The 18358-nt window shown below is 44.5% G+C and overlaps 1 protein-coding gene across 5 annotated transcripts in view; it reads right to left on the reverse strand.

Annotated features, from left to right (window-relative positions):
- Positions 1-585: 585 nt before the first annotated feature.
- Positions 586-18358, reverse strand: part of SEPTIN9 (septin 9) — a 205117-nt gene continuing 187344 nt past the window's right edge. For all 5 annotated transcript variants that reach the window (XM_053376053.1, XM_053376055.1, XM_053376054.1 and 2 more), the window contains 8 exons: positions 17354-17482; positions 17015-17096; positions 14747-14884; positions 7304-7421; positions 5610-5705; positions 5128-5224; positions 2820-2871; positions 586-1902 (listed from right to left, as the gene is read on the reverse strand). In XM_053376053.1, the coding sequence (XP_053232028.1) occupies positions 1764-1902; positions 2820-2871; positions 5128-5224; positions 5610-5705; positions 7304-7421; positions 14747-14884; positions 17015-17096; positions 17354-17482 (851 nt within the window). In that variant the 3' untranslated portion in view covers positions 586-1763. The remainder of the gene's footprint in view (positions 1903-2819; positions 2872-5127; positions 5225-5609; positions 5706-7303; positions 7422-14746; positions 14885-17014; positions 17097-17353; positions 17483-18358) is intronic.

An 18358-nucleotide genomic window follows, 5' to 3' on the forward strand; every position in this document is an offset into this window, starting at 1 on the left:
TACCTCACAACTGCCCTCAAGCACAGAGATCATCTGGAAAATTGTATCGTGTAAATTGACAATCTTAGATTAAGCTGTGTGCTTAACCAAGGGTCATGCATTACTGCAGAATGCATGCAAGATCCCGGGGCTCAGCATTTAATACAGAGCAGGGGGTGGAGAACCTGTGGCTCTGCAGATGTTGTTGCTTGGCCATTGCTCAGGGATGATGGTAGCTGGGGTTTGAGCAACAGCATCTTCAGGCTTACAGGTTCCCTATCCCTTTTTGCATGCATGGCACATCTATATGTGCAGACCTAAGGAATTTTAGCCACAGATAGTTAGAAAAGTTATACACACACAAAGCTGCACAATGAGAAACAGCCAGGAAGACACACACCCCATAGCCTCTCTAACATTTTAAATAATGGTTAAAACAAGAGCTCGAAGGATTGAACTCTTTTCAGGTGAGATTAAAGGGACAGGGGGATTGGGGAGGAGAGGAATGTCCTAAGAAATCAAGGTGACTTACATTTGATCCCATAGTAGACCACCTCCTTTTCTCCAGTGAGCAAGCTGGCTCCCTATTATTGCTGGCTTTTTAAAAAAGGAAAGGGAATATAGATCAGACATGCAGGGAGTAAGATGTGCATAGTGCTGGGTGGAATTGTGCCTTCTACTAATACTCCATTCACTCTACCCTCACGTTAAAAAACTTTTATCTAGGTCATGAAAATCTTCACTTGAAATGGGTGGAGATAAGAAAGAGAGAGGAACACAAACACACGTACACACACACTAAAAACAAACACACAATGCTTTCCCCCTTCCCACTCTGGTTTACAGAACAGTAAACCTTTGGCACTAGGAAATCAAGTGGCTCAAGAGAAAAATTACCATAGGCTTGAACCACTGAAACAAAGAAGGCAGTCAGGAACACCTCTCTTTTCTCTCTCACTTTCATATGGGGGGGGGGGAGAGATGCTTTGGTGGCGTGTCTGACCTAGCATCCATCAGTGCCTCACCAGGCCTGTATCAACCAAGTTGCTAATGAAATCTTCCTCATCCAGATCAACCTCACCTGGTCAGGATTGCAACTTTTTTGTTGCTTTAACTGGAGGTGAAACTGCATGGATAGGATATGGAATGTGCGGCACATTTTTCTCTCTTTCACGCAGCCCTGTGCCCCATAACTTAATAGCTTCAACTCATGGCACAACACAAGGTATCACATTCAACTTCACCAGACTTCAACACTAGGGCAGCTGTCTATGAAACTTACAGTTCACCTCCCAATTGACCAAAGGGGACAGGGGAGGGGGGGTCAGTCTGTGCTTTCTAACAAGGTCCATCTCAGCCTTAGTAGGAGCTCCCCCAGAGTTTCAAGAAAGGGACACTCACCTATTACAGTAAAGGACCTATCTATGGCAAGGAGGCCACAACTAAAGTAAATCATCAAACCAATGCATATCCTGTTGAGGTTCCCTCTCAACCTCATCCCCTGCCTAGGGATCAGTAACTACAGCCTACACAGAAGAACAGAATAGATGTTTCACATCACAGACACTAGAAAAGAGAAAGACACTACATTTATTACAGAAAAGTACTGTTATTTGGTCAGTTAATGTCAGCAGCTTGGGTACTGTTGGCGGAGAGGGGAAAACAACAGTGGCATAGAGTTTATATGGGGTTTTTCTTGGTTGTTTTTTTTAACGAAAAGAAAAGTGTGGGGCAGGAGGGGGAGAGGAAGAGAGCAGGCTGGGTCCTTGCTTAGGCATGGAGTGTTACATTTCATTGGCCACCAACTCCTCTTTGTCAGCTACGCCATTGGAGAGCATATTCTGGCCTTCATTCAAGCGTTTGACTCTGTAGGCTTCAAAATGGATGCTGCTGGTAATGTCCTTGATGTTTTGCATGTGTGTCCTACGGGAAGGAGGAGAGAGGATTAAAAAGAGATCTTTCTGATGTTGGAAATAAAATCAACAACAGCTTGACACAGGAATGTAACTGAGAAGGGCTGTAAAAGCAGTGCCTTGCAGATGCAAAATCTGAGATGCTGTTCTTGACATCTTCAGTAACTTTGGCAGACCCCTGCCTGAAACTCTGCTGCTAGTTAGAATGGACAGCACTGGGGTAGATTGGCCCAGACGGTCTCCCTTTGTCAGACTCCTATGACAGGGCAGCTGAGTGCTGCCATGGGAAGTAAGTATAGTAGACCAGCATACCTTAATAACCACCTGAGCCCTCATATCCCAACTGGTTCACTGAGATCATAACTGCTAGTTGCCTCCTAGATTACAGAGGGACAACTGGCCTCAACCAGGAGTTGGGCACATGGTATTGCTGGAACACTTTTCCAACAGAGATTTGGCAGGCTCGCTTTTTTCAGCATCCATTGATGACCTTTTTATGTTTACAAGCTTTTACAGCTGTTTAGGTGGGGTTTTTTTATTAGCCAGTCACTTTAATGGTTACCTATATTGTTTGTATTGGAGTTTTATGTTTAAACATTGTATAAACTGGTCTGATATTTTATGATATGGTGGTGCAAAAATACTTTTATTTACAAATAAATAAATGAGTTACTAGCAGCAATACCAGCTGTGGGGTGGTAGCATCCAGGATGCATTGGCTGTGATGCTACTTCAGATAGATATTGCACACATGTGCATGTGTGGAAATACGTGTGTGTGTGTGTGTGTGTGTGTATGTACACACACACACACACACACACACACAAAACAAGGTTGTACATACTCTACTCTTAAATCGCAGAAACAAAATTAAGGAATCTTGAATTAGCACCCCCCACCTCTTTCTCCCTTGAAACTGTTACCAACCTGATCAAGAGATCCCGCAAGTATGCGAACTCACAATGCGTTGTATTCTCAACTGTAAAAGAAGGATACAATACTTGATATGAGCACAGAATCAGTACACACTGGATTCCAGATTCACAAACCACATCAATACCCAAAGAACTTGCAACTGTATGGAGCATAGTTTAAATAATTCTCAATAGCAGCCGTTGAAGATCTAGCATAGGCTAGAACAGGGCTAGCCTGTTCTAAGCCTGGTGCCCTCTAGATGTTTTGGGCTCCCAACTCTCATTAGCCCCTGCCAGCATGGCCAAAGGTCAGGGGTTTTGGGAGTTGGGTGTTCAACAATATCTGGAAGACAACCAGTTCCTCACCCCCTGGGTTAGAGCAACAGGACGAGTTCTTCACAGTCCAAACACCATTGCCTTGGGACTCTCTCTTTACAGAGTGTGTGTAGAGTATCCCCACTCTCGATCATGCACATATAGGCAACAAGGCAAGTGTCATGAGTTCAAGAAGACCCTGCCTTGTGATGGCCTCACTGATTCCATGAGTTACCAAGGAATGGCCACAGGGGGGAACCAGAAGGCTTAAAATGAACTGCCTTTCTTCTCAGAGAAACCCTGCTTTGAGAAAAATGCTTCTAACTAAGGAGCCAAAGAATCACAAATCAGAGAAACCCACAGAAATAAAAAGGTGGCAACAAAACAAGTGTAGCTTGTGCCCCTAGATGTACAAAAGGAGTAAAACAGGGAAGGGGAATCATTTGATGTTGCAGTTGACATGGTAGAGGCAATTTTGAGGGAACACACTGCAAACATTTCCAGTAGGAAATCACACGTTTCTCAAACTGTGGTGATCTATGAGCATCATTCAGACACCCCATGAAAAGCTTGTGGAGTAGTCAAGAGTAGCTGTAGTAACTGAAGTATATGAGATACTCTTGCATATTCCAAAAGGTACCTGAGTATCTGTAACTGACTCTGCCCTCGTTTAATAATCTACAGGGTCTGGGGCAAAGCAGGCTCACAAGGCTCGGGACTTGTGGTTTTCATCATACGGTGCGCTTGCGCAGTTTACTAATTCCCCACCCAAATCTACCAGTTAAAGGGGCTTTTCTCAGCAGCATGGCCTAAGGTCCATGACTTTCATTTCATTTCAAATATCTAACAGTAAAGCTCTCTCAAAGTGGCTTCCATAATAAACAAATATCTCCTGCCTGCCAAATATACTCTCCCGGATTTCAGTTGTATTAAGATCCTATATTTAGCATGAATTAAATCCTTAGTATTTATACGACATCATCAGTACATGGGGTTGGTCCAAGAAGTTTACATCCTAAAATTCAACACAGGGGCACCACAAAGGAAAAAGAGAGAGAAGCAGAAGCAGGGATAAAATAGGGAGGCAATGTGTGCTTATTTAATTTGCATGCACTTAGTTATAGGGGAGGCCACAGTCGCGAGGCAGTAGAGCTGTGCACCAGATTTGGCCAATGCCCAAGCCACAAATTGCTGTGAGGCAGGTTTGAGGGTCCTTGGCTGTCAGGGGTGGGGTATCAGGCAGGAAGGAGAGGCAGGTAGGGCAGGAAAACTGTAGGAAAAGGCTGAGACCTACCCTACCAGTGGTTGCGTCTTTCCAGGTGCCTGATGACCTTGCAGGATCAATGCCTCTGCTCAGCTGAATGGAGGCATCAATCCTGTGGGGGTGTGGCTGCTGCTTTGGAAGCAGCTTTTTTGCACCAACCCTGAGCGGTGCCAGTCGCTACTTCTTCATGAGCAGAGCAACTTCCCTTGCATGAAGAGAAGCCACTTGCAAAGGAGCAACGCTGCACAGGATCAAATAGCCCCACTGGCCAGTGGTGGGAGGAGCCAGTGCTGACTCTTGCTCCTCCACAAGCAGTTTGTTTCCCTCATGTGCAGGGAAGCTGCTCACAAAGGAGCAGCATTGTGCAGGATCAGATGTTCCAGCTTGCCAGCTGGCAAGCAAGAGCATCTGATCCCGTGCGGTCCGCATCTTGACCATACTTTTAAATCCTATTTTAACTTTTTTATTTAAAAAACAAACAAACCCTGAGTCCTGCTCCCTCAAATTTCTTAGGAATGGATCCTGGGAAAGGTAGGTGTCCCCAGGGGCCTCCAAGGTGGATAGGCCTGTCACAGATTGTCCCTGGGGCAGATCAGCGGGGCTCTGCACAGCCCTACTGATGATGAGTGGGGGGAGTGCTGTTGCAGCCCAGGAGACTGGATGGGCTTCTCAGGTGTTTCTTTGGCAGTCTTAACGGTTTAATGATTACTAGGAAGCAAGAGACAGGAGAGAGAGCTCTTACCTTCAATTGTGCCCCACTTCGTTTTCCTTCCCAGAATTCGCCTTCCATTTATCTGGTATTCCTGGTCACTGCCCACCACAGCAAATGGAATCATTTCCTACAGTTAAATTGCTAAGTGTCAGAAATTGGGGCTCATGAAATCCAACCCTTCTTCATTAAGTTGGAAATGTGTTGATTTAATTCCTGTTACCCCACCACCACTTTCACTACCACATACGCCTTTATTTCAGAGAGTTCCAACATCCACTTTAGCTCTTCTGAGCCAGTGAAACAGGTTAAGAGGGTCACCCAGCCAAACTAGGCAAGCCTCTCCTGGACACTGGCTCATGAGGGATGAGCGATTTTGAGAGTTTCACAGGCAAAACTGACTTTTCACTTAAGTATTCTTTTCCTTGACAAATGACCATTGAGAAGGATGCTTTAGGTTCTGTAAGCCTTTGAGTACATGTTAAACAAGTGTCAAGAAAGGACCGCTCACTTACTCTAAATTTCTCATTTATTAGTCGGTCTTCAGAGTCCTCATCAAACTGTTTCTGTGGGTAGACATCAATGCCATTGGCAAGGAGATCTGCTGTGATCTGTGGGAAAAACAATGCAGGGAACAGAAGAAGCCTGTGGTTAGTCAGAAATGCTAATAAAATACCTTTATTGAAAAAGCTATCATAAGAATGTAAATACACCATTGCTGGATCAGGCCACTGGCCCACCTAGTCTAGCACCCCAATCTCACAGTGGATGCCCAGATGCCCATAGGAAGCCAGGAAGGTGGACCTGAGCCCACTTTACAGCATCTGGTATTCAGAGGCACACTGCTCCAACAGTGGAGTCCTCAAACTGGAGCAGATGGGAATTGCAGTATGTGGCCATGTTCTTCATCAAGCCAACTGATGCCATGGTTTGAGGCCCATGATGTAGAAACCTTACCAACAGTAAGGGTGCCTGAGTTCTGATCAGCATCTGGGAAAAGACTTGGGAAACTGATGGACAGCGCCTTGGGTTCCAAGGAAGGGTAAATAAACAACAACAACAACTAGATAGTTGAGTAGATAAATTGGCTTTTCCCAACCTGTGCCCTTCCAACTCCAAGCCCCACTGGCCATGCTGACATGGACTTGTGGGAGTTTGGAGTCCAACAGCATCTGCAGAGCCTCAAGCTCTCCAGTCCCTGTTCTGTATGAAAAGCAGAGTCCAGGATCTTGCATATACCCTGCAGTATACAGCTCTTGGTTAAATGACACCAGGTTGGAGAAGGTGGAGATACAATATTAAATACTAAGTGCAGTGCAGTTCTAAGGAGCATTAAAGTTTGAGGGTGACATTTTTGGTACATCTCCTTGATCCATGCTGCTTAATGCAGCTTCGCAAACTGATGTTTTACTGCTGCTCTTGCTCCAAGGGCAACAATGGTTGGAAATTGACCCATGCCCTCAATTTCCTACTACAGTCGTACCTTGGAAGTCGAACAGAATCCGTTCCAGAGGTCTGTTCGACTTCCAAAACATTTGGAAACCAAAGCGTGGCTTCTGATTGGCTGCAGGAAGCTCCTGCAGCCAATCGGAAGCGGCGCCACAAACGTTCAGCTTCCAAATATTGTTTGAAAACTGGAACACTCACTTCCGGATTTCGATCGTTTGGGAGCCGATTTGTTTGGGAGCCAAGGTGTTTGAGATCCAAGGTACGACTGTACAAGGAGAAATCCAGCAGTTAATTTCCAGTTACTGGGTCAAAAGGTAGCAGTGGAAGATAGAATGATAGGTAGCCAGAGCAGGGTGAGAGGAGCATATACACCTCTTAAGTTATTAGTCACATGGCTGGGCATATGTTGCAGAGTTAGGTGGAAAAAGCAGGGGGTTGATGGTACACTTCTGTAGCCATTTGGACAGCAGGCCTGGACTGTCTTTAAAATCCAGGAGAAAGATTTGCAGAAGGAAAAGGAATCAGAATGGGAAATTGAATTTATTCCTTCTCCACAGAGAGAGAGGCCAAGCCAAGAGAAATACGTGCAATGGCTTGGAGATCAATGAAGGCACCATGCAAGATTGCTCTGAGCTGCGGCCCGAGGAATGTGCTGGGCTCCTAGCCAGCGACTGGGATTCAGAGACCTGCACAGGGGAAGCTGCAGGAGAGGACAAGAGATCCTCAGAAAGGTCAGAGAAGAAGGCACCATCCCTCTTACCCTTTGCTTGAAGTAGTCCCTCTCCTCTAGCGTTAATGTGTCTGCTTTGGCGATGACAGGCACAATGTTGACCACTTTGCTCAGGCGCCTCATGAATTCAATGTCCAGCGGCCGGAGGCTAAAAGCAAGATGAAAGGACTTCTTAAAACAAAAAGGAGACCAAAGATGCTGAGACATATGACATTCCACTTCCCTTCCCAACTGACGGTAGGCCTTTCTAGAAGCACTGAAATGCCACAAGGAAGCAACTCACTCTGTGCGATACTCAGGAGGCTAACAGCTGATCTAGGGTGTGAAGTGGAGGTGGGTGAAGGCTCTGGTCCTTCTGCCCCACCAGCCAGGTATCCTCTTGCCTCTAACATGACTACGTTCTCATAGGTAACCAAATGGGGGCTGGAAACAATATTTGGTCGCTGTAAGTTGATCACTTAGGCTGCTGGTTATGAAGCAGGCCTTCATGACCAGGTGAGCCAGACAGTGCCTTTCTGTGAGGTGGTTTTCCTGGAAGCATTTGTGGCAGTTGCCACCAACAGATATGATTGCAACAGACAAAAGAGCAAGTGAGAGCAAACCACACCTGAACACATTTAAACATTTTAGACGTAGACATTGTTGCTAGATGGACTAGTTGTCCCAGACCAGGACTACATTGAGGACAAAGGGTTAAAGCCCCCGCCCCCCCAGTCCCAATTGGACCCCTCACACCAGCCGTTTACTTTTTTAAAAAGAAGTGTGTTTTCACTAATTTGGCCCTAAGTCTCAAGACAGATTACATTTCTCTCCACCTTATATGCAGCTATAAATCCTGCTAGTGTATGCACGATGGATGCTTCTTGGCCTGTGGAGTCACAGGTTCAACTCATTCTCTCAGCCCAGCCTACTCTACAGGGTTACTAAGAGGAAAAAACAGGGTTAACCCCTTTGTATGCCACTCCAAGTGGCAAGAATAAATGCAATGGACAAACAAACTGTGAGCATTATGGGTTAGGAATTTGCTACATGCCACATTCATTTGCAGAAAAATATGGAGGTGGATTCTTGGATGGAGTAGCTTTAATCATTGATACATGGGACAAATATGTTGTTTTCTTTGTATTATGTGCACCCGCACCACAGGCACATCTGTCACTTATGATTGATCATGCACTGCATAAGAGCTTTTGGGGGTGCGGGGTGGTCTATGGGAGTGGTAATCCAAATAGGAAAAATCAACATGTGTGAAGCACCCTCACTGTGCAGGAATCAGCAAAAAACAGAAGGCCCAAGAATTTCAGCTCAAAGAAGCCTTCCTAATTAGGGATTGTTTTTGCCAACGAACACAATGCCAAATGCTTAGCAGACCAAAAGTGCACGCACACACACACCACCAGCTTTCCAAAATATCTTGGCTGGGTCTGCCTGTTTACAGGGAGTAGCCATTTCATACCAATGACCCACAAAAAGAAAGTGTGCTTTGTTTTTTGCATTAATCCTGAAAGCAAGTTAAGCAGCTTCACGGCTCCACAGCACTATTACTCTGCTCTGCACTCAGCAAGGTAGTCAGGACCAAATTAAACCTGAGTTTGCATCAACACCAGTCTAGCTGGGCAAAGGGGCAAATCCTGGCTGCAGGGGCTAAGCTGCTTTCTCTGCTAGTCCTACCAGTTTGCCTCCTGGAGGGGGCAGATCCATTCCCCTGCCCTCCTCCAGGAAAAAAAAAGAGGAACATGAGAATTTTGATTGGATTTTTATTTTTATCTTTTGTGGCCTGGCACACTTTGCCAAGGGAGGAAAAAGCTGCTAGCAGAAGAACAGAGCCTGTTAGAATGAAGAGCTCAAGGAGATGATGACAGTACTGAGCATCTTCTACATGCACACACACACACACATGGATGACAAGCAGAGAAGCTAGAGAATTGTGAGAGTCTGGAAAGAGTAGAGTTGGGCAGGTGAGTATGAAGGTCCCAGTGTCAGCCTGCCACATGAGGGCAAGTATGGGATACCAGAGAGGAGGCTGCTTGCTGAGGAGATGCACCCAATTTAGAAACCTTGGCCCATTTAAAATGGGCCTTAGGTACCTGATAGGATTCTGCTGGTTGTTTCATCACAGGATTTTGTATTTTATGCTAAATGTCATCCTGTGCACCCTGAGTATTCTGAGGGTGAAATGTGGGTTATAAATCTTCTAAATAAGTGCTGCTAGTATTTGTTTCTAACCTCATCACCATGATGAAAATGACTCACAATGCATCCTTTTATTTATGCATGTTGTATAGCAGGAAAACTCAGGGGATGTGTGAGTGCGAACACAGAATGTAGAACAGTAGAATGTTCTGCAGGGTTGGGCAGGGTCTACCAAAGCTATTACCATATTTTTCGCTCTATAAGACACACCTAGTTTTATAGGAGGAGAACAAGAAAAAAAATATTCTGTCCCTCTCTGCGCAGCGCCTCTCCAGCAGAGCGAAGTCAGAACAGCAAGAGGGATCGCTGCGCACCGATCCCTCTCGCTCTCCTGGCTTCAGGGATAGCTGTGCAGTCTGCATTCGCTCCATAAGATGCACACACATTTCCTCTTACTTTTTAGGAGGGGAAAAGTGTGTCTTATAGAGTGAAAAATACGGTATCTTCCAAGCAAGTGATACTGTCATCAGAAGAAAAGGTGAGGGATGCCACTTGTACAGGCCACTCTCTCATAAAAATGGTGCAGAAGCAGCTAAGTTTTTAACTATTCACCCAACAAATCACATAAGCAGAAGCCCTGTGCAAGGGCTTTGACTTAACACACTGGGGGCTTTCCCCTCTCTTTTCTCTTTGCATGCCCCCCGAAATTGCCTTGGGAGGTCAGGAAAACCCACAGAACAGTGCACAGGGGATCACTTCATCAAGCAAGCTGATACACGTGCAGACGGAACAGTCCACATGTCACGGCATTGAATTCTCCCTATTGTGACTGTATTCAACATGACTTAGTCCTGTATTTAAAAGGTATGTGCAGGGGCACCACAGTGACACAGGATGTTCTGGTTAAGGTAGTCACTTGCTCTTTTATTACCTGCTAAAACCACTTAAATTTTGCACAGCTTTTAGTCAAGATGCCGAGTATAATGTTTTTTATATATTTATAATGCTATAATTCTTTTAATGGTTTTTAGTGATGATACAATTTGTGCAGATGGATTCACAGTCAGTGTCACACTAGATACTCAGCTCTGACTCACAGCTTTGGTTTTCATTTATGCCTTTGCTCTGAAGCAAGCAGTGTCTGAAAACATGTCGCACCATCCACCAAAAGGCACAACACAAGCTGTCCTCCAGACATAGAATCAAGCCCTTTACCACATAGTGAAGTTATGAGCACAGAGGATGACAAGAAGTTCCTGCATATCATGGTACTGTTTCTCAAATCAGCATCCACATCAGGAAATCACAGAGTCAACTCAGCCTCTACAGTCTGAAGTGAAGCTTGTAACACAAACACACGGTGGCCTAGTTTGGATGACACACTTAAGTCAGCAGATGGTTAGGTTCTCTAACCATCAAGCAGTATATAAATTTTGTTAAATAAATAAAAACCTGATCTGGCTTGTGGGCAAGTTTTCCATATTTTCCCATACCCAAGATTTGTTCTTTGTTGAAGCTCATAGTTAACAATGAGCCCCAGTACAGATGGCACACTAAGCCAAAGCATGGCTTAACTATGTGCCCAGAGAGGAGCAAAACAGCTGCAAACTCCCCTCTAGGAGCTTGTGCATTTGCATAGTCCCAGTAAAGCAGAGTTTGGCTTTGTCAGCTGTGCAAAGCAAGAGAAGAGGGAGGGAGGGGGAGAGAGAGAGAGGAGACAAAGAAAGAAAGAAATACAGAGTACTGGAGCAAGCATCAGTAGAGCTGCAGAGTTAAGACGGTGTCCTGATTCACAACCGCTTGGATTTTCCAGATATCAAAATAGAGCCTGATGGTGAATTTATAAGGTGGGGAGTGTTTGCAATGTTACTACCTTGGCCACTCCTTCCCTCCACTCCAGTATAAAATAACTCAGCCCTTTAAAAATGAGTTTTACTGTCCTGGGGAACATCAGACTGGTCTCAAGTCTTGCTCGTTCAGAATGGCCTGTCCTGATATATATGAAACACAGATGCACAGCTCAGCTACAAGAGGACAGGGAAGTCATCAGATGATTTGCACAAAAGTTCTACTTTAGAACAAGCTAAAAATGAGAAGCTTTCACAAATGCTGGTAGACGGTTTTGAGATAGGGGCAGGCAATCCGTCAAACTAGGGCTGTAATGAGATGGGACAATAGCTCTGGCTTACAGACTGGAGCAAGGGATTCAAAAGGCTCGTAAAAGCCACTCTGAGCTTTCCCGGTTCTCGCCTGTCTCAGTATATGATAAATATTTATGACTATTGCAAAAAAGAAAAGAGAAAAGAAAAATAGACTTCAGCTGAATTGAATTTAATCCAAATTCCATCATCCCAGAAAGCAGTGCTCAGTGTAAAGCTGGCCTCATGTCTCAAAGGCACTGAAGTTTGATGTATAATATGCTAATACAGGCAGCGTGTGAAAAATGCATGCGTTGCAGAGAGACGGTGCCAAAACCCACGGGTGGCTTAATTAGAACAGGGAGAAACCAAAGACGTATTTTGATCTTATTGGCATGTTTGGGGGCTTTTGTGTATCTGGAAGCCTGCATGCCTTTGTGGCTATAACCTGCCATCCACACCACCTCTCTCCCTGCAGTGGTTTCCTGACTAGGAAAGACCCATGAAAATCCCTCCTAGTTCATGGACATCATCATGAATCACATGATATTGCTCAGCTATTTCCATGCTTCTCTCCACAACTCTGAGGGCTATAAGCTTTTAGTTTTTGAAGTATGAGATCCAGTGGAGTCTGCGTATGGTGCTGGGTTCTGGATTACGCAGCAGAACCACATCCATGTGTCTCTTAATACGAATAAAATACACTTCTCACACTCCAAACTAAAGGAATATGGCAAGCGGCCCAATCATCATTAGGTGTCTGCCAAAAAAACTTCACAGATTAGTGAGCAACCCCTGTGGAGGAGCATCTATGACATTTACCAACCAAGAATAACCTGACAGCAAATAGAGGATCCAGTTGCACCACAGTTCTGTCATTAACAGGGTAAGTTAAGTATGCATTTCATAGACTCCCAGAGTTGGAAGGAACTGTGAGGGTCATCTAGTCCAACCCCCTGCAGTATAGGAATCTTTTATCCCACATGGGGCTTGAACTTACAACCCTGAGATTAAGAGTCTCATGCTCTACTGACTGAGCTATTCCAGCTATAGATTTTGCATACTGTGTACATCAATTGGAGACCCATCCCTGGTACAAGTGGAGAGGAGCAAGCTTCTAATTCCCCCAATTATGAAAATATTTGTGGAGATTTCACAACATGGCAGACATGGATAGTCTGGCAGCGAAATACACATATGCAAGCAACACACATCTCTGTATGACTAAAAAGTAACAGAAGCAGCCTTGGGTCTCTTGAGGAAGGAGTGGGGGGGAAAGCAGGATTGTAAAGAGCGAAGACATATCTACATGCAAGCTGAGTCTTCTGCCTACCAACACACACACACACACACACACCCTTCTGAACCCACAGGAATATAGAATTATATTGGGTATCAAGCAGACTGTGCCAAACTAGTTTTCCATGATAATGAAGCAGGCAGGTTAGAGAGTTTGGATTTGATATCCCGCTTTATCACTACCCGAAGGAGTCTCAAAGCGGCTAACATTCTCCTTTCCCTTCCTCCCCCACAACAAACACTCTGTGAGGTGAGTGGGGCTGAGAGACTTCAAAGAAGTGTGACTAGCCCAAGGTCACCCAGCAGCTGCATGTGGAGGAGCAGAGACGCGAACCCGGTTCACCAGATTACGAATCTACCGCTCTTAACCACTACACCACACTGGTTAAGGGAAAGTGAGATGTACTATCATTCCCATTGGAAAGCCTTGTTACAACTAATTTCAGTCACCAAACTGCAGCCACTGAAGTGGGATGATACGCCATGCTAAAGAAGTTCTAGTGTACTGAGAACTATCAGGAGATCCAGAGTTCTCCATGTGCTTTTTTACTGTCCCTCACTAAGGTTTTTCTTCTGCTCCTCACCCCCATCCCCCATTCATAACCTGCCAGCTAAGCTGCAACTCAAGTTCATTCAGAAACACGTTCTCACCCATCCCTAGGTCTGTGTCCTCAACTCAAAACACAACGATAAAAAACCCACACAATGATATAAAAAACCCAAGACATCCATTTTGACATTGGCGAAGAAAACCAACAGCCCAAGAACAAGCCGTCTGTGGCCGCTGCCAAGGGAACACCTAGTTCTAACCTCCAGCAGGGGTATCACACTACTTGTAGCCAAAAGCAATTTCAGGGACATGAAAGCCAGTGATGGGGTGTCTCATAGCTTCAAAACCATTTCCTATATTGGAAACACATGTTCCTGGGAGAAGGGGAATACATGAGGCAGACTTCTAGGCACCAATTACCTTGCAAGCAGCAGGGCGAGAGGAAAGCTGCGGGGCGCTATTAGACGGGCAGTCTAATGTTTCAGTGGCTACATACGTGGGAAAGAGAAATGTAGATTTACACACACTGACTCCCAGTGAGGGTGTGTGTGGAGCAGGTCCTTTACATGCTGGGAATCAGCACCTATCGCAGAGCCCTAACAGAAAAGGGGTGTGAGCACAAGGGTGTCTCAAAATAGTGCTAACAAGGCTTTAAGGCCTGTTTGAAGCCAGGGACTGACTATTGTCAGCATTTGCCATGTTCCAGACAAGAATCTTTATTCACATTAAGACTCAGGACCAACCGGTGGAATTTGGTCTTCATTCATGATCTCTTATTCATTTTTTATCCTGCCCTTCCTTCCTCCAAAGGATCGTGTTTGCCAGGTTTTATGGCAGAGCTTTCCAAACTTTTCATGTTGATGACACACTTTTTAGACATGCATCATTTCATGACACAGTAATTCAGTTTTACAAGCAAATTGGAGGTTAAACTAAATCCCTTCCAGCCCTGGGAGGAGTGTGGGGAGCATTCGGATGACACACCTACACACTAACATATCGTGACACAGAGTTTGGAAAGCTCTGGTTGATGATGTACCCCCTCTTTTCCCCCCTATGAGGCAGGTTACCTTGAGAAACGGGTGAGCGAGGATTTGAACCTGGCTCTCAAAACAGCCCAATATTCTAACTGTTACGCCCTATGAATGTTCCGACTCGTGAGCTGCAAAAGGAACCCCTGTTTGAGAAAATTCAGCATAAAGAAAAAGGTACTAAGAAACCAATCTCAAGGAGACAAAAAAGTGAAGTGTCAGTAGCAGGCAAGTAAGTATCTAGAATCTGGGGCATGAGATTTATTTGTTCTGCTTCTCTTGGAGACAGGGAGGTGGTACAGTCCAAAAGGAGAATACGTACGAGTGACCGGTGGCAGGGATGAAGTATATACAGCAGTGGACTCTGGTATCTGGTATCCGCTTCTTCCGGTTAATATTAAGCTCTTCCTGGAGGTACTTCTCATATTGATCATTGATGAACTTCATAATGGGTTGCCAACTGTGCAAGGGGAAAATGCCATGTATGAAATAAAAGAAACTATGTCTGTGCACAATTATTCAGACTACACGCACATACAATCTTCGCATGCTGTTAAATGCACTTACATGGAAACAAGTACCAGTGAAATCATGTGAGGACTGAAATGGGGAAGGGGTTAGTGTAGGACTGGAAGGGACCTGACCAAATCCATATACTTTAAATGGAATCTTCTACATGCTCTGGGTGAAATCCATGATCACCCTGTAGCAGGAGTTATATGTATGTGGTAGTGTGTTCCAGGTTCCCCATGACTTGGAGAGCTCTTGAGCCCACTTTCTGAATATCAGAGCTCAGAAGAAAATGCGTAAGAACTGGAAGGCGGTTGAAGCATCTCCCACCACATAACAGCCTATGTCTCTTTGTCAAGGCAGAAATCCATGGAATGATCAGTGTTGGCATTTGGAGACTTGTAAGAAGAAAAAAGCAAATCTAAAACCTGATCAGAAATAGACTTTGACAGAAACAAGAACCATTCAGCATCTCAAGAGAAGCTATCTTTTCCACTGTAAAATAATAGTTTCAAAATCCACAAACTTTTCCCAATCCTGGGAAAAGATATACAACCATGTAGTTACTATTTTATTTTCATTCCCTTCTCTGAACATTCCTAATATTCAACTAACCCTGTGCACTAGCAGAGATCCATGCAAAGGCTCATGCTAGTGCAATAGGGCTTTCTTCCCTCCTCCTGCTGTGCCTCCCCCAGAACAAGGTGCAAGGGGAAGGGAGGAGATTATTCTGTCCAGCAAGCAGAAAAGCTTGCACTGACAGGATGATCAGAAGACGTTGGATTCCTCCCATTATATTTGCCTTTTTCACCCCTGCAGCCAAGGCTTTCGCCAAACATGTATAACTTTGACAAGAAGTTTTAATGTTCCTTACTTTGTACTTACTAATATTGAATGTCATCTGTTACTACTTTGCACACAATTAAGAAGTCTGGAATTCTTAGCGGTCTCCTTTGGATCTGCTATCCCAAATAACATGAGATCACTGGCAAACATGCCAACTTCCATCATCGTACGGCAGGTTTCCTAGTGAGGCACATTCCCTCCCTAGCCTTTTCTCACAGATTGCCTTCAGTGGATCAGCAGGCAGTTAGACAGCCTATCTTTGGTTCAGACGCAGCACAGCTGCTCCCTGGGTTTGCATGCACAATTTCCTCGTCGCTTCCTATGCATGGCAGTGCATTCTGCATTAGGGCCTTTGTTCTGCAGCAGCACATAAACAACATTGTGTGTTCCTAGGGAGGCATCTCTCCCTGTGATCTTCTGCTCTCTTTCCTCTGCTCTGTTTGCTTACAGAATTGTGGTTTAGGGATGAGATCTGAAGCTGATTTGCATTAGCTGCATTTGGGAAGATTTAGCCTTTTTTACTTTTGAAGGTTGACACCGTTTGACACTCCACATCACTTACAAAGTAGTTTAAAATATGATTATGCATTCTTTCAACTATACTTCCCCTACCCATATAAGCCACAGAGCACAGATATGGCCCTTGTTTAGCGATGCATCAGGGCATCACAGGAATAATTCTATCACAGCTGTCCCTTGAGAAACTTAATTAGGAAGATGATCCTCAGGAGTAGGCACTTGCAAAGTTCCAAGCCTGTACAGCTTTGTCTTAGCATATTTGCTAGTTATGAGAACCCTCTAGAGAATCCTGGCAGAATTTCTCCCCCACCAGTTCTGCCTCCGTAAAATGGGGAAAAGCTGAGTAATCTAACTCTCTTCCCAAATGGGAAGAACATCTCCTTCGGAAGCAACCAGTAAAGATAGAATCTTTTCTCTCTAACATCAAGATACCACCACTATTTTTACCAAGATTGAATTACTCCTTCCATATACTTCATAGTCCAGAAGCACAATCAGCCCAATAGGAAAACTTTGTTGCACCAGTCAACTAAAACCCAAGGCAGACCTTGTTAAAGTGATGCTGCATAGAGTCCACACAAACATGCACCCCCCCACTACCTTAACTGCCAGCTTAATGCAGTCTACTGAAAAGCCTCCCACCCACCTCTTATCCTCCCTTCCAGCCTCTCCATGAGCAGTGGCCTGGAGAGTTTCTTGTTTGATAGCTACTCACCAATTCTCATTGTTGATGTGGTCTCCAAATCCAGGGGTGTCAATGACAGTGAGTTTCATACGAACACCCTTTTCTTCAATATCTGAAACAGAATGCAAAGAAGTTGGCAAGAAAATATCCTAGGATGAATGCAATTGGTGGCGGGGGGAATCCCTTCAGATACACATTGACATCAGAGCTGAAAAGGGTCACAGAACTTACAGATGTTTCAGAAATTTTATACCCTAGTGAGCCAGTTGAACAGTCCTCTTGGCCCTGTTTCCCTGCCTCTTGACTGGCTGTTCTTCAACATCCCCATCTCCCCCCAAAGCAACCCCATGATCTCTTGGAAAGGCTCACCATGTGTGATTGACTTGATTTCAATCGTCTTGGGAATGCGCTCTTCAGGACTTGGCTGCACAGATTTGCGACTGATTTTGGATTTGAAGAGGGTGTTGATTAGAGTAGATTTTCCCAGGCCACTCTGACCTGAAAGGCAACAGGAAGCACAAATATCAGAAAACCCTTCTGTTTCACTATTTATATCACCCCCACAGTACAAATTCAAACTGTGTTCATTGACACACACACACACACACACACAGAGAGAGAGAGAGAGAGAGAGAGAGAGAGAGAGAGAGAGAGAGAGAGAGAATGAGAACGATGCCTCAGCTATTGGCTGCAGCAAATCTAATCATGTTGATTTTGCCCTCTTTGGCTGAGAAAGATCAGCTGCTCCCACAATAAAAGGCTTTTGGGAATATGTTATGTTTGATGCTGTGTACAAAACAAACCATCTGAATTTCAACTGGATCTGCAAATTAGCTTGCTAAACAACTCCCTTCTTTTTATTTTCCCCAGCATGCACAAAGAAGCTAAAATTTATGAAGAAACAAAAATTGAGTCACCTTTCATTCAGCCAATAGAAATCAAAATAAAGAATACATTTGTTCATAACATGTTTGATTTCCGCCCTTCACTTTTGCTGCAAATTTGGTTTCTTTCTTTTAATTGCTGTAGTTTAAGAAAAAAACCTGACTCCATCCTCAAGGTTTCAAAATGACCTCTGATCTAGCCACACATTGTTTTCCATTCTTTAGTCGAACAATTTGCATTATAAATGCAGCTGCTACAAAGGAGAGAGAGAATGGGGCTATACTTCTGAAAACTATCAATGGATAGCAATAACCCAGTATTAAACTAAAACACTTATAGGTGGTACTGGAAATATACTGTAGCCATCTCCCACAGTCCCAAATTCAGGTCAAATTTCTAACAGGCAGAAAGGGAAAGAAAAAGAAAGAAAGAAAGAAAAGGCAATGGAGGAAACACTTGAGTAAGTCTTACTTAGATAAGGGCTGTTGC

This window comes from Podarcis raffonei, chromosome 2 (assembly GCF_027172205.1).
Source record: "Podarcis raffonei isolate rPodRaf1 chromosome 2, rPodRaf1.pri, whole genome shotgun sequence".
Lineage (NCBI taxonomy): Eukaryota > Metazoa > Chordata > Lepidosauria > Squamata > Lacertidae > Podarcis > Podarcis raffonei.